This window comes from Echinops telfairi, unplaced genomic scaffold (assembly GCF_000313985.2).
Source record: "Echinops telfairi isolate 266 unplaced genomic scaffold, ASM31398v2 ScPeMD7_4;HRSCAF=17, whole genome shotgun sequence".
Classification (NCBI taxonomy): domain Eukaryota; kingdom Metazoa; phylum Chordata; class Mammalia; order Afrosoricida; family Tenrecidae; genus Echinops; species Echinops telfairi.
In genome coordinates this window covers 40,136,986-40,153,443 of record NW_022103900.1, presented here as the reverse complement: position 1 = coordinate 40,153,443, position 16,458 = coordinate 40,136,986, and the positions used below count along the sequence as shown (strand labels likewise).

Here is a 16,458-nt window from a genome sequence, read left to right as displayed (position 1 = left end):
TATATAAATATATTTACATATGTACTTATCTGTATTTAGACCTCTATAAATGCCCTTACATAGTGCCTTGGGCAGACCTGACATATTTACTATATTGATTCTTCGGATCCACGAGCATGGGATATCCTCCATTTGTTGAGGCCACTCTTGCTTTCTTTTAATAGTGTTCTGTAGTTTTCCTCATACAAATCTTTTTTTTTTTTAGTCAGGTATATCCCTAGATATTTCAATTTGTGCTTGGCTGTTACGAAGGGTAGGTACTACTTTTTTGCTCCCCTCTTCCATGATCTTGTCTGATGTATAAAGCAGTCCAATAGGTTTCTGTCTATTGATTTTGTATCCTGTGACTGCCATATTCCTCTATTGCTTCTAAAACTCCTCTTGTGGAGCTTTTGGGATTTTTCATATATAAAATCATATCTGCAAATAATGAGAGTTTCACCTCTTCCTTTTCCAGATGAATGAATACCTTTGATGTCTTCTTTGCCTTATGCTGTTAGCTGAAATCTCCAGCATGATATTAAATAAGAGTGGGGACAAGGGGCATCCTTGTCTGGTTCCCTTTTTCAGTGGGATTGTATTCATCTTTTCTTCATTGACTACCACCTTGGCTGTTTGTTTTTCATATATAGCTTGTGTTATATTGAGGAGTTTTCCTTCCATTCCTGTGTTCTTGAATGTCTTAAGCAGGAATTGGTGCTGGATGTTGTCGAATGCTTTTACCACATCTATAGATATTATCATGTTGTTCTTCAATGTGGCTAATGATACTAATGGTCTTTTGTATGTTGAACCATCCCTGCATCCCTGGTATGAATCCCACTTGGTCATGGTGAGCTACTTGTTTTATAGACTTTTGTATTCTTTTGGCCAGTATTTTGTTAAGGATTTTTTGCGTTAATGTTCATTAGGGAAATTCGTTCTGTAGTAGTAGAATCTGTAGTTCTTGATTCTTGTGGAATCCTTGCCAAGTTTCAGTATCAGAGTTATACTAGCTTCGTAGAAGGAGTTGGGGAGTTTGACATCTTTTTCTATGTTCTGGAAGTTTGTGTAGGATTGGTGTCACTTCTTCTCTGAATGCTTGGTAGAATTCTCCTGTGAAGCCATCTGGTCCAGGGGATTTTTTCTTGGTAATCCCTTGATAATTTTATTTCTTCTCTTGATACGGGTCTATTGAGATTCTTGTTTTTTCAAGTATTTGTCCATGTCTTTCAAGTTGTTAAATCCTTTGGAGTGTGGTCCTTCGTACTACTGTGTAATTATCCTTTTGATTCATTAGGGTCCATTGTAATGTCCCCTCTTTCATCCCTCATCCTTGCTATTAAATTTGTTCCTTCTGTTAGGTTTATCCTTTTGAAGAACCAACTTTTAGCAGCATTGTTTTTCCATAGTTTTTTCTTATTTCTTTTCTTTTGGTATTGGTAAGATTGTGTTGTTGACTCTGCTCTAGTTGCTGTAAATTTTGTGCCAGCATTTCAACCATAAGTCTCTTCCTTTTTATGGGTGCATGAGTTAGTTAGTTTATTGTGCCAACCTGGCTGATAAACACAAGTGGGGTTAATTGAAGGGCGGAGGGATAAATGACTCGGAGAGCCTCAGCTTTCTAGTTCTTGGGTCTCTTGCTTTGTGTTGGTCACACCAGAGTGTAGCTGCCTTAGCAGTTTCCTGCTCCAGCTTGCACGGTTGACTTCCTGAAAGATATCCCTGAGGAGCAGCCACATGGATCTATCCCGATGGACCACCCGGGTGGAGACCCCTGCCAGCACTGAGATGTTTACACATTCACTGACTCGGCTTTCCTCTTGCAGTTGGCATTGTTGTGTCTGTTTTGTGAGATGGAAGAGGACTTTGTGGATTGGTGTTGGACATATGGGTTAATGGGTTAATGTTGGACTTGTGGGCTTGGACAGCACTGGGTTGGGATATTTTCTTGATGCACACTTAACCTTTACATAAAGCTCTCTCTTATACATGGGTTTCTGTGGATTTCTCTAAAGTACCCAGACTAATACAGTGTATGTATTGCTATGAAACTTCCTCTGAAAATTCTCTTTGCTGTGTCCCATAAGTTTTGGTATATCGTGTTATTCTCGTGGGTTTCTAGAAATTTCCTAATTTCATCTCTGATCTGGGTCAGTACACACTCCTTTTGCAATAGTTATTTATCCTCCAATTGTTTGCCCTTGTTTCTTCATCTTGCTTTTGTTGATTTTGAGCCTTTTGGCACAGTGGTCATATAGATAGATCTGTATGATTCCAATGTGTTTAAATTTATGCAGGTTTGACTTATGGCCCAGCATGTGGTCTGTCTTCAAATATGTGCCATGTGGGCTTGACAATAATGTGAATTGTATTTGGTTGGAGAGCACTGTAAATATCAGGTCAAATTGTCTAATTGTAGTGTTTAGATCTTTAGCCTCTTTGTTGAGTTTCTTTCTCAGAGAGCGGTATATTGAAGTCACCCACTATAATTGTTGAGCATGTGATTTCTTTTTTCATCTTGTGGAGTGTTTACGTGACATATTCTGTGGATCTCGTTTGGCGAGTATATGTTTAGAATGCTTAGTGGTTCTTAGGTTATGATTCCCTTGAATATTATATAGTGTCCCTCCTTATCTCTTTTTATGGTTTGTACTTTAAGATCAGTTTTATCCGAGATTAGATTTGCAACTCGTGCTCTTTTTGAATTGCTATTTCCTTGGTATGCTTTTCTCCAACCTTTGACTCTGAGCCTATTTTTGTCTGTAATCTTGAGGTGTACCTCCTGTTGGCAGCAGATTGATGGGTTATGTTTTCTAAACCAGTCTATTAGTCTCTGTCTCTTAAGGCCTGAGTTCAGGGCCATTTATATTCAGGGTTATTACATCTATCTGTGGACTCTGTGATGTCATTTTATCCCTCTTGTGTGGGATGTTTTCCTACCTCCATTTCTTTCCCATGGTTTGTGCATGTGTGTGTTTGTAGTTAATTATTGCTTTCTTTCCATTGTTGAGCCAGTGTTATCTTGGAGGCTGTTTTCCCTTTGATGGTCTGTGGGTGGAGTTGTTCTGTGTGGCGGTCTCTTATTTGTGCTTGCTGAGTGTTCTTCTGCCCATACTGGGTCAGCAAGGATCTTTTGTAGTGTTGGGTTTATTTTGATGTATTCTTTGAGTTTTTCCTTGTTCGGGAAGACTCATTTCTCTATCAACCTTGATAGATAATTTGGCTGGATAGAGTATTCTTGGGTTTGTGTATTTTCCTTCCATTTCTGAATATGCTGCTCTACTCTCTCTTCTTCTTCATAGTGTCTGCTGATAGGTCTGAGCATATTCTTCTCTGCTTGCCTTTATATGTGATTGCTTGTTTTTCACTAGCTGCTCTCATGATTTTCTCCTTTTTCTCAAAGTTGGGTAATATGTCTTGGTGATTTCTTCCTGGGATTCAGTCTAGCTGGTCTTCTTTCAGCCTCTTGGATGGCTGCCTGTTTTTTCATTCATTAAGTTGGGGAAGTTTTCTTCCAAGAATTCTATCACTATTTTGAACGTTGATTTCCTTGATGTACATTCCTCTGGTAATCCAATTATTCTGATGTTGTTCCTTTTCATAGCATGAGACGTAGCTCTGAGGTTTTCTTCAGCTTCTTTGATGGACTTGTTAGACTTTTTCTTGTGTTTATTAATTTCTGCTTGCGAGCCCTCTATTTCAGTGGTGCTGTTCTCTGCCTCCTCCATTCGCTGGGTGAAGTCCTGAGTTTGGTATGTTATTGTTATCTCACGCCTTAGCTCTTGTATTTCTCTTTGGTGCATGGCCTTTATCTCCTCTATCATTTCATCCTTTTTCTGTATTGCTTCCCTAGTATCCTATATGACTCTAAGCAGCATTCTGAAGATTTCTTTTTGTGGGAGGTAAACGTCTGCCTTTTCTGACTGCTGTTAACTCCACATTATCCTCTGGCATTGGATTTTGTTTCTCTTTTCTTGTTGAAGCTGTGGAAGCAGCTTGATGCTTTTTTGGCCGATTTATTGGAACTAGGTGCCATTTTCCCAGGAGTCACAGAGTCCTGGGCTGTCTCTTTGGGAGGTTGGTGTTGGTATTTCTGTGGGCTGTCTATAGCCAACTGCCTTGAGGGGTTGTGTTTCACCTTTGTCCTACTGGGGTTTCCTTCTCACCTTCGCCTATGCTTTGCATTTCAGCCACTCTCAGGCCTCTGTAGGGGCTGTTTGCAGTCTGCATATGCAGCCTGCAGTCGGAAGGAAAGTGTTGGCCTGGGCAAGGGGGTGTGTAGTTTGGGGGTAGGGTGGGGGATGGGGGGGGTCTGTTCCTGGCTAGGGGCACTTCAGTCAGGAAAGCAGGTGGGAAGGCGGTCCCAGCTACTTCTGTTAACTGGCAGTTTCACTGCTCAGAGCAACAGAGGGCGAGGGGGATTATGGGTGGTGGCGGTGAGGGTGTGTAGAAGGGAGAATGCAGTGGGATAGCTCTGCAGGCTTGGGTCCCTAAGCTGCAGCTGCACAAACTTCTGCCGGCCTTGTGCTGGACACCTGGTGGGGGGCCGGGGGTGTGTGTCAGCTGGCAGGTCTGTGAGGAGTACCCAGGCCAGGTGGGAACCTCACGGGTGGGGTCCTGGCTGGCAGGTGTGCGCAGAGCACCATGGTGGGACAGAAGCCTCTGCTGTATGCCTGGCTAGCCTGTGGTGCTGGTTGAGGCGGGTCAGGCACCTGGAGCGTCTGCAGGGAGTGCAGGCGATGGGGTTGAAGTCAGCTTCTGGTTTGGAGAAGTGCTCTGGGCTGTCTTGGAGATCGACTGACAGCTTTGGCACCCCTACCTGTCCCCCAAATCTCCTCACTCACCAATCTCCATGGAGCTCCAGGCGTGAGCTACCTACCTAGTCTCCATTTTTCCCCTCCTCTGATGGTCTATTCTTAAATAAGTGTTTTAAACCCTCTTTGCCTCAGTTTATTCATTGGTAGAACAGAATTAATAATAGTACAGGAGACAATGAGAAGGAAATGAAACGAAATTACACATAAAGCACTTAGTGTAGTACAAGCATTTATAAAATGTCCCTAAAAGCCCAAAGAAAATTAAGATAACTTACTATAGGTGGTAGTGGTGTAGGATAGATGTTGGACAAGGTTGATAGTTCAAACCCATCAGCTACTCTGGAAGAAAGATGAACTGCCTACTCCCATAAAAATGTACAGCCTTGGAAACCCTATCTAGGGTTGCCATAAGTCTGAATCAACTTGATGGCAATGGGTTTTTGGTTTACCACATTCTGGTATGTTTATTTTGTGTCTATTTTAGACTCTAATATTGGTATTTATTTTTAAATATATATATTCTTTTGTTCTTACTTAACATTACATTTCTTATCTTCTCAAATGATTAAGCTTATTAAAGATATGCCATCTTTTTATTCACAGTTTTAGGAGAGGAGCCCCCCAGAGACATGAGGGCCGTGCTCCTCCCAGAGGAAGAGATGGGTTTCCTGGTCCTGAAGACTTTGGTCCAGAAGAGAATTTTGATGGTTCTGATGAAGCAGCCCGAGGAAGAGATCTCAGGGGTCGAGGTCGGGGCACACCACGAGGTGAGAGGATAGGTGTGATACCTGGTTTATAAAAGATGGGGGTCAACAGAGCTGGTTTAGTCTGCATGGGCCCAAAATAGTATGTCAGTACAGTATTGTTTGTTCTGTACTATGCAGGAGGAAGGAAGGGTTTACTTCCCACTCCTGATGAATTCCCTCGCTTTGAAGGAGGACGGAAACCCGACTCATGGGATGGAAATAGAGAGCCAGGTAAGGAAGGGGTCATTTCAGACCTACAGTCAAAAAGCAAACAAACACACTCATAACACATGAAGTATTATCCAGACCCCAAGGGGTATTAACTCTCCAGGAGTATATATGGTTCACAATTTTTCAACTTACATCTCCATTGGAGGCTGGATTTTCATGGTACTTATCAACCAAAGCATTTTGTTTCCAGTGGGTTGAATGCAGAAGCAGGTAGGGAGTTCAATGTTCTTATCTTCAGCCAAACATTAAACATAATTGTTTGACTCTAAAACAGTGCCATAGTTTTTACCATATACTTTTTTCTTTGGAAAAATGTAGTAAAATAAAAAAAATTGTCTCCATTTTAATTGTTAATATGCTATTAGTAGATATAATTCTCATAAATGAAATTTCATTGAAGTTCTCAGTTGTGTTTAAGAGTGCAAATATGTCCTGAGAGTAAAACGTTTGAGAATTGGTTCTCTAGACTCTCACCCTAGCTGCTTCCTTCCATCTTGGGACATGTGTTAATTTCTACAGAAGAAAAGTGATCTATTGGTAATCTATTTTAAAAAGTAAAAAATAAAATAAACCATTGAAAGTCCCCATGGACTAGCCAAATGTTAGGCTAGTACTCTACCCGTACCCACTGCCATCAAGTTGCTTCTGACTCAGGAACCCTCTAAGGTAAGATACGTGCTGTTTAGAACAGTCAAAACAATATGATATTAAAAGGATAGCATTTGCCCAGGGATGAAGCTCAGAAGGGAGGAAGGGATGGGAAAAGGAAATTGCAAACACAGGGAGGAAATGGGAAGAGTGCTGTTACATTGTGGAGAGTAGTCAGTGTCACAAATCAAAATGAGTATGAATTGTTGAACAGAAAACCAATTTTCTCTGTACACTTTTATCCAAATCACAACAAAAAGTTTAAAACAGCAACAACAAAAAACCCTGTGGAGTACATGTTTACTCTCAACTGTACTTGGAATCAGCTCAAAAATTTAGGGTGACTGGTCTTTTTAGGACGCCCATAAGGCATATGGTAGAAATTGTAGAAGGACACTATATGATTGTGGCGGCTTTTATTAATTAGGAAGAAATTTTTAGAGAAAATTGAAAACTCCATTGAAGCACAAAAAATATCTCAACTAGCCGATGCCAAATCATAGTGACCCTGTTGGACAGGATAGAACTGCCTCTGTGAATTTTCAAGACTAACTCTAGACAAGAGTGGAAAGCCCTGTCTTTCTCCTGAGGAGTGGCTAGTGGTTTCAGACTGTGGACCTTGCAGATCTTAGCCCAACTTGTAACCACTATCCCATTAGGCCTGGAAAATTACATGGAGGAACGATCCCACCCCCTGGGCCCCATAAATTTAGTATCTTGGGGTACTTGAACTTCTTTAGATTTGGTGTATATTGAAGAGTGCAGCATTCTTCGACGCTAGGTTAAGGAGATGGAAAAACCATTAGTCAATCACGAATGGACAAGTATAGTAATGAGAACACAATTATAAGGATAAAAGAAACAAGATAAAAACTTGTGTACACTCGGGGAGGAGACGAGCCAGTCAGGGTGCGATGTAGCAATGATGAAAACTACAACTTTTCTCTAGTTCCTAAATGCTTCTTTCCCCCCACCCCCCACTATCATGATCCAAACTCTACCTTGTAAGTCTGGCTAGACCAGAGGATGTACACTGGTACAGATAGGAACTGGAAATACAGGGTATCCAGGGTAGATGATCCCTTCAGGACCAGTGGTGTGAGTGGCGATACTGGGAGGGTAGAGGGAGAGTGGGCTGGAAAGGGGGAACCAATTACAAGGATCTACATGTGACCTCCCCCCTGGGGGACAGACAACAGAAAAGTGGGTGAAGGGAGATGTCGGACAGGGCAAGATATGACAAAATAATAATTGATAAATTATCAAGGGTTCATGAGGGAGGGGGAGCGGGGAGGGAGGGGACAAAATGAGCCGATGCCAGAGGCTTAAGTGGAGAGGAAATGTTTTGAGAATGGTGAGGGCAATGAATGTACAAATGCGCTTTACACAATTGATGTGTGTATGGATTGTGATAAGAGTTGTATGAGCCCCTAATAAAATGATTAAAAAAAACCCCAAAAACTTGTGTACAAAAGGAACAGACCAAGATAGAAGATACAAGAGCTTCACATTTTGCAGTTTTGTTTAACAAAGACTCCTTTGATTTTTGTACCAGTACTTTTGGACTTACCTTTATAGTTCTTGTATGAATGAATGTTGGTTTTTAAGTCCTATTTAATTCTTAGTGGTATATGTTCCACCTCCTTAAATCTGGAAAGTGTGACCTTGTGCTGTATTTTAATTTGTTGGGGTTCTCTGGCCCTTCATCTCATGGCCTCATCGTCCTTGTTTCAGGGCCAGGCCATGAACATTTCCGTGATGCTCCCCGTCCTGATCATCCCTCTCATGATGGTCACTCTCCAGCTAGCAGAGAACGGTCGTCTTCTCTTCAAGGCATGGACATGGCATCTCTGCCACCCCGAAAGCGCCCCTGGCATGATGGGCCTGGGACCTCTGAGCACAGAGAAATGGAAGCCCCTGGGGGGCCTTCTGAGGATCGAGCCAGCAAAGGTAAGAGGCCAATGGCCATGGTTCTAGGAACGATTATTTGCCAAGAGTCCTGTCACAAGAGGCTGTACCTGTAGGTCAGCCCTGCCCAGTATAGGTTTCGTCTCTCCCCCTTATAGGGTGGTTAGGAACCTTTCTCCACCCTCCCCTCCCGTGCTCCATAGTTATGGACTATGAAGAAGGACATTTCCCCAAGTATGGCAGAGGTGAAGCAGTGTGTTGTCTGTGCCCATAGCGCAGTCAGTGGGAGCGCTTCCCTGGATGAGTCTCCCTCACTTGCTTCCAGGAATCCGTGGTGCATGCACGGTTTCCAGTCGGCTCATAGCCAAGTTGTCTGGTGAGACTTTGTCCTAAATACTTGAAACATATTGTCAGGAGATGAGTCCCTAGAGGAGGAGGCCATGCTTGGTGAAATGGAGGGACAGTAAAAAGGTGGTGCTCAAGTGGACAGAACAGTGGCTCGAGCATAAGAACAATTATGACGGCACAGGACTGGGCAGTGTGTCCTTCTGTTGTACACAGCGTCGCTCTTAGTCTCGCCTGATTCTGTGGCACCTACCAGCAACCTTCCAGTACTGTATGTTTCATAGTTTGTGCCCAGAAGAAACCCTACGTGCCGGGAACCTTGGGAGGTGGGGGGAAGACACATGTCCTGGAAGGAGTACCCTCTAAGGACAGAAGATTATTTAAGATTGCCCCTGTCCTCCATTACCCAATTGTCTGACCTTTACAGCCCTGCAATTACAAACGTCTGCATTTTCGTCTGATTGCTGTTGGATGTTTTTTGGAGCTGAACTCTCAGAAAAACTATTTAATATAGCACTCTTAGGTTTCCTTGCCCAGGCATGCTCCCCCACCTCCCCCGGTTGGTGTGATATTATTTTGGCCTTTCATGGCACAACCATTATTTGAAGACTTGTGGCTAGTATGGAAATTATGGGCTAGTGGACAACTTCCTAACCCAGGTACTTTCAAGTGGGCCCATATTATGCTTTTTGAGAAACCAAAATGATTCCTTAGGTAATTTTTCTAGTATCTTCAGCACAACTAGGTTCATCTTCCCTTTAAATTAGGATAAAACAAAGTCTCTGAGAGTGGAAGATGCAACAAAATCCTATCGTTTCAGGGGAAAACATTTTTACAACATTAGCATTAGAGGATTTTAGTATTTTTATGTACCTGAATCTGAAGCTTACCTCAAGGACAATTAATTCCAATAGCCAGTGTTTAACTTTTTACAACACCCACCCCCACCCCCACCCCCCGCTCCCCACAACATACACACCCAGGAAATATTTTATGTAACTATTTTAAAAAAAGAAATGAAAGGGTCAAATGGTAGAGGACAGTTACCAGTAAACTCTGATCCTGGTTGAAATGATTGTAATTAACATTATCAACTACATAAAGATCATACTTGCTTCTGAGGTATCCTTAGGTAGTGCTCTCTTTAATGCACTTGGCTTCTAAACAATAGGTTGGGGTACCCCCAGAGTTATTTTGCAGAAGGGTCTGGTGATCTGCTTGTGTTAAGTTGGCCATCAGAAACTCTGGGGAGCACGGTTCTATTCTGACACACACGGTCACCAGGAGTCAACTACAGTTGGTTTGGTCTGGTAGTTGCTGTCAAAAATCAGACAACAGAAAAGTGGGTGAAGGGAGATGTCGGATAGTGTAAGATGTGACAAAATGATAATTTATAAACTATTGAGGGATCGTCAGGGAAGAGGGCAGGAATGGAGGGGGGGAAATGAGCTTATACCAAGGGCTCAAGTAGAAAGAAAATGTTTTGAGAATGATGGCAACAAATGTACAAATAAATGTGCTTGACACAATGGATTAATGTATGGATTGTGATGAGTTGTATGAGCCCCCAGTAAAATGATTTAAAAAAAAAACCCACCCAAAAAACCTATAATCCCACTCCCCAGACAGCCACACTGTTAAGCTTTTTTCTAGGTTTTTTGCTGTGCTTTAAAAATACATAGAGTTTATCTATGTTTTTTAAAAAATCAATAATTTTCAAACTTTTCCAAATAGCCCTGAGGGCAGAAGTATGGTGGAGGACTTGTCGAAGTGGCTTAGAACGAGTTTTTCTTGGCTCCCCACCCTCTCCGTCGCCTGCTTGGGGCTATGTGCTTACTTGGAGCTATGACGCACGGCCGCAATCCCACATGGGGACGAGGCGATGGCCAAGAGCGCTGTCTGAGCGGGGAGTCCTGTGTCAATGAGCTCGGTGTCTATAAGACACACTTTTGAGTGTTCAAAGGCCACTGCTGATATCTACAGAGCCGTGTTAAGTAAAGACTCAAAGTGTGTCACTGTTCGCATATATGATTGTACCATGAAGTACCGATGAATGTCTGTTGCCAAGAGGTCACCTGTGAAATCAATGTTTTGTTTCAGGCCGAGGTGGCCCAGGATCTTCGCAGAGAGTGCCAAAATCTGGGCGTCCCAGTTCCTTGGATGGAGATCATCATGATGGTTACCACCGAGACGAACCTTTCGGGGGCCCTTCAGGCAGTGGCACCCCTTCTAGAGGTGGCAGGAGTGGTGGCAGTAACTGGGGTCGAGGGAATAACATGAATTCTGGCCCACCGAGGCGAGGAGCCTCAAGGGGTGGAGGGAGAGGCCGGTAGAAGTTGGGGGTGGGCATCCCTAGGCCTCCCTGGACAGTATTTAAGACCTTCTTGGACTCACAGAGAAACACAGTGAAAGCTGCCCCGTGGTACCCCTGAATTCTTCTCTGCGGCCACTGAACCCAGAAGTCCTGATGAGTTCCTCTCCGTGAAGAGATGACTGCTAGTTACCTGTTCTGCTGGCCTTGTTTTTTTGTCTGTCCACATTATTTTGTGAAGATGAAAGCTGGAGTCTTTTTTAAGTGTGTGCGACAAGGAGCACCTCCACAAGCTTAGGTTCATGTCTCCTTGGAAGTTTGTTTCTATATGTACAGTTTGTCAGAGGAAAATGTTTTTGTATGAATACAGAATGTGATTTATGCAAGAATTAACAGAAAACAACTAGTCGTGAAGTGCTTACTTTCAGGAAATACTTAGGTTTCCATAAAACATACCCGTTCATTGGTGCACAGTTGCCTATACATAAGAATACTTAATGGAAGTCTCATCTAAACCAAGTTCTTTCTTTTACACAATTTTTATTTTCTTTTTATTACACGATAAGAAATACTTTAAAATGACTTCAAACTAAAATGAAGTGTAAGTTCAAAGCCTTAGACATTGAACGATCCAAGTAGACTCTGGGTAAACCTCCTTACTTGAATTGCACCGTGCATCTAATGAGAGGAACTTGAGTGATGTCAGCTCTCGGTTGCCATAAATACAGGAGTAAGTCTAGAAGTATTGCTACATAGAAATCCTTACTAAATGAAGAGCAAACTGTGAAGCTCGTTTCTCGGCATAACCTCCATGTAGGTCTGTATTCACATCTGAATGTGTGTTTCCATCTTTCCGACCCTCCCCTGAAGAGTCCCTAGCCTTTTCAGTGTACACCACAGCAAAATGGTAATGTTGGCATCCTCAGACGAAACATTTCATGGTCCTTTAGGTGTGTTTTGAGTTTTGGGAACAAAAAGGTCTGAAGGAGCAGATCATGACTTTAGGGAATGTCATTCTCATAGGACAGTTCTTGCTACTCTCAAAGAGCAGGTGCTTTATTGTAATGAAACAAACAAACAAACAATCCTCGGGGCACATTTCCTGGTCTTATTCTCACCAATGCAGTTTTCAGTGTAACACTTCTCCACAAACTTTGTGATCATCCTGTGTCGTTAGGAAAGCTACCAAGACGCCTCCTTTTGGTGTCCCCCAGGCTATTGCTAGAAACTTCTGAACTCATCTGAGGTCTTAACAAACTTCCTTTAAATGCTTGGTCTGCCTGGGAACTTTTGTGTGGTAGACTTTCTCTGAACTTGCTGCAAAGTTTCCATGTTTTGGGAAGATGTTGAGTTTTGTAATTTTCTCCCTCAACTCACAATAGTTCTTTACCTTCTTCCGTTGCACAAAACGTGTTCTTTGGGAATGCACCCTCACAAGATTAAGACATAGCACTGGCCTTGTTGGCAGCCGTTCTTATGTCTCAGAGACATGTTTACACAAATTTTATGTATGCATGAACTGGAATCCAGGTAGCAATGTTTCTAACCTACCCTGGTAATTTCACAGATTAATTGAGTTGAAAAGGAATAACCCAAATATTACCTATTTGTACAAAACGGTTCAATAATCTATTCTATACGAACTGTGTAAAAATAACAATGCATAAGGCAGAGAACAATTTAAAAAGACTGTAGTAGGAATTATTTTGTCCATGATAAATTCCTTCAATTTTAAATAAATTGGGTTTTAAGTAAACTTTCTTCAGTTTTAAATAAAATTTGATCCCGTTTAGATTGGAAGTCAAAAGTCCAATTTGAAAGAAAGCTGTACATATAAAGACCTCTTAACTTGTTTTTCAATCAATGTAAAAAACAGTACCCACTACCTTACTTCTATGGGAAAACAGACACACTAGATTTAGAACTTGGAGACTCCAAATGAGTAATTTTCATTTTTCTTTGAAATGAAAAATGCCTTATGTATCAGACTCACACTGAACAAACACTATTAGGAGGCTTAAACTTACTTTAAATTTGTGGACCTTCTTATGTTGTCCATAAGCTGGTATAACTTAAAAAGGTGAAACTATTAAATTCTGAGGAGCTAAAAAGGAATCTGTACCCCTATCTCTTTCCTGAGATTGATGTGCTAAGAATTTGATTCTCTCAATATTTATGCTTTACTTTGAAAAACACTGTACCTTAGTAAGGAAACCAGATCATATTTTGGGTACAAATTCAATTATGAAAACCCTCTACATTATGCATTTAGTACTTAGGATATATAAACCTATATATATATATCTTTATATGACTTTTAAAAACATCAGTATCAATACATGTATCAGACTGCTTTGATTTTTGAATTTCATAATGCTTGACTTAAAAATGTTGAGAAATTTAAAATTTTTATTTTAAAAATAAAATGGCATCAAGATAGAAAACATTTAAGCTAGGACCATTCTAGAGCAACTACTAGAATGTAAATATAACTAAAAGGCTACAAAGATTTTTCTCAGTCCCCATGCACAATGCTAATCTTGATAAAGCAGTTAAATAACTTAGCACCAGTACTTACACCAGCTCTTACAAGCACTCGGTTGAGGTATGTCGCCCTATTTCTAGGTAGTGGGACAAGAGAATATTATGTGTGGTAGAGGGTAGCCCGCAAACTTTGTGTGAATGTCGGTCACAACCATGTCCCTTTCTGGAGTAGGATGTACACAGTGAACCTCGTGTGGGGCAAAAGAGGTGTGCTCGGCACACTTAAAATATCCTTGAAATCTAGTACCAGAAAATAACAGTTGTCTTCAAATTCTGGAAACCAGTATACAGAAACGTGGTTTGGGAAACTTTTAAAATGACTGATTCGTGGATCCTACCCCTGGACATTTGTTTTAAATGAACTGAGGGCTTTCGCTCTTCTAGTATCAGTGATGTGCACTCAAGACAGAGCCACTGGCACAGATTTTAAACTTCTAAATACATTTGCTTTTTGGTTAATACACAGTTACTGACAAAACATGTAGAAGGTATCTGCAGTAATGAGAATACTGGGTCCCTGCCCTTTGGCATTGTTTCTAAAGCAAAGCCAGGTCAGTTACACTATGTGAGGTCAGCCTACAAATTATAAAGTACTCTTCACAAAGCAGAGCATAACATAATTAGACCTTGTAGAAACCCATGGCTTCTATCAAACATGGGGGTTGGGATGTAGCGTTAACTCCTGCCTCCAAGGACCGTGCAGCCCAGTTCTGTGCAGGGGCTGAGACAAACGTTCAGAAAGCCACCGTTCCACGAACCTTACTCGATCGTGCTGCTTGGAACAAGAATTGTAGTCTGACCCAACCAAGCCTTTGTTTAGTTGTCTAAAACAGTATTTTAATGTTCTACGGCGATTTCTTGAACTGAAAAAACCTGAGTGGCTAAACCGTCCTTTCCTGAAATGCTTGATACCCTTGGGTGTTATGTGCCCAAGTTGATTTCAACTCAGACTCTGCGTGACAGTCGGGCGGCCCCATGGGGTTTCCAGGCCGTCGGTTCTGTGGTGATCTTCATAGCACCTCCTGGCGGTGCCACCCTTTCCGTTAGCACTGAGTACCCCACTCGCTTGAACTACCTGGGTTCCTTATGGCCCCTAGTTTCAGTCACCAAAAAAAAAAGGAGCTGCAGGATGCCAACCGCAAATCTGCCATTCAAGCGCCATCCAAGAAAGATGGGGCCATCGCTACTACAGATCTAGTGTCGGAAATTCTCATGGACGGTCTCTCTGTCCTGCAGGGTCGTCGAGTTGGAACCGATTTAATGGCGATGTGCAGAGGGACTGGGCAGACAGGAATGAAGCTATTGTAGCTATCCTATTAAAACTGACCACTGGATTTCCAAAATTCAAAGCAAACCAGAGAAAAATGACAGCAAATAGATAATACAAGAGCCATTGGTTTTTACTGTGCTTCTTCGAAGACCAAGGCCAATGTAGAAACAATAGATACTCTACAGCACATCACCAATCCAACGAACGTTGAAATCCAAGCTTCCCGAAGTGGTCAAGTTTCAGTCAATACTGCCTGCTCAGCTCAGTCTTCAGATGGCGGCCGGGAAGATTCAGTCGCTGCCGCCCGGGGTGTCCTTGGGGTAGGTCCGTGCTTGGCTGGGTCAAGGCTCCGAAGTCGGAGTCCGCTTGTCAGACAGGCAATGCTTTAGTGAGGCCGGTGCTAGGGGCCAGACGGCCAAGTGCGAGGCGCAACATGGTGGCTCCGCCCCAGGGCAGCAAGCTGACCAGTACCCCGAGCAGGGCTGCCATCTGTGCGCATGCGCCCAGCACCGTGAACCCTGTACTGCGCAGGACTAGCGCAGCGTAGAGCGTGGCACACAGCGCGATGACGTAGCACAGCACGGCCGGGGACGGGGCTTCCTCCCCGCGCAGTAAGCGTCCGCACGCCGCGCCGCCGCGGAGCAGGGCACCGCCCACCAACGCCAGCACCGAGCCCAGCGACCACAGCAGTGCGAACTTGCGGGCGCGCAGTAGCAGCACCGGCGCGTACAGCGCGGCCAGGCCGAAGCAGAGGGCTGCCAGCAGCAGACACACGCCGCTCGCTGCCAGCCTCTGCGTACGCGTCACACTGGGCAAGCACGGCCCGCTCGCCGGCGCTTGCTCTGCGGGGTTACGCGCCCACTCCCAGCGCAGGCTCGTCCTGCCCATCCACGTTCCTGCCGCCCCGTTCCTCGCTGCAGCCACCTCCGCCTGGTCCTCGGCGAGCAGCGGCACGGCGGCCGCTGACTCACCCGCTTTCCCCTGCGCTAGGTACGCCTGCAGCTGGCGATGAAGGTCCGCCATTTTGGGCGCGGAGCGGCACTTCGCGTCTCACTTCCGACTTTCCTTGGAGCGCTGGCGGAAGCAACTCGGTTCTCAGACTACTATTGGCTGGCTGGGGCGTGCGTGCGGCGCAAGGGGCGGGGCCTGCACCCGACCCTCAAACCCAGTCGTGTGCGTTCGATCTCGTAGGGACGTGTAGGGTTTCCACGGATGTAAGCCCTCCTGGGAGTACCTGGCGGACCTGCCACTAACCTTGTGGTTTGTAGTGTGGTGCTTATTGCAAAGCGCCACCATGGCCCCCCCAAGCCTGCCCAGTTGTGCTAGCGTAACTGGGCAGCTGAGAACCTGCCCGTTTAGTCTGCGCTGGCTCTAAGGTCGCTGACTCGAACCCACTAGCTACTTCACAGGGAAAAGATGAGGCTGTTTGCTCCAGTAAAGGTTTACAGCGTTGGGAACTGTACACAGGGTTGCTATGAGTTTTATTTTTATTTTTTCTCACTTCCACACTTGGTAGCCTTTACTTTGTTAGTCTTCAAGATTGAACTGATAAAGCCATATTTCATCTTCTAAAAATTTTCAAGGACAATTTTTCTTTTCAAGGAAATGCTTTAGAGTATCTTGATCCCATTTATTTTAAAATTTTTCTTTTTCTTG

At 43.5% G+C, this 16,458-nt stretch overlaps 2 protein-coding genes across 3 annotated transcripts in view; one reads left to right on the top strand and one right to left on the bottom strand.

Annotated features, from left to right (window-relative positions):
• The window catches only part of WDR33 (WD repeat domain 33), a 139,568-nt gene extending 127,792 nt beyond the window's left edge, over positions 1-11,776 (top strand). For both annotated transcript variants that reach the window (XM_045298653.1, XM_004703864.2), the window contains 4 exons: positions 5,403-5,566; positions 5,684-5,776; positions 8,159-8,374; positions 10,778-11,776. In XM_045298653.1, coding sequence (XP_045154588.1) covers positions 5,403-5,566; positions 5,684-5,776; positions 8,159-8,374; positions 10,778-10,957 — 653 coding nt within the window. In that variant the 3' untranslated portion in view covers positions 10,958-11,776. The remainder of the gene's footprint in view (positions 1-5,402; positions 5,567-5,683; positions 5,777-8,158; positions 8,375-10,777) is intronic.
• A 3,135-nt stretch (positions 11,777-14,911) lies between these two features.
• On the bottom strand, positions 14,912-15,825 carry SFT2D3 (SFT2 domain containing 3). The gene has a single exon (XM_004703863.2). The coding sequence runs from the start codon at positions 15,823-15,825 to the stop codon at positions 15,172-15,174; it is 654 nt and encodes a 217-aa protein (XP_004703920.1). The 3' UTR covers positions 14,912-15,171.
• Positions 15,826-16,458: the final 633 nt, after the last annotated feature.

Bases quoted from the DNA above. Each gene is read 5' to 3' on its own strand.
- SFT2D3 (XM_004703863.2), bottom strand. From the start codon at position 15,825: ATGGCGGACCTTCATCGCCAGCTGCAGGCGTACCTAGCGCAGGGGAAA.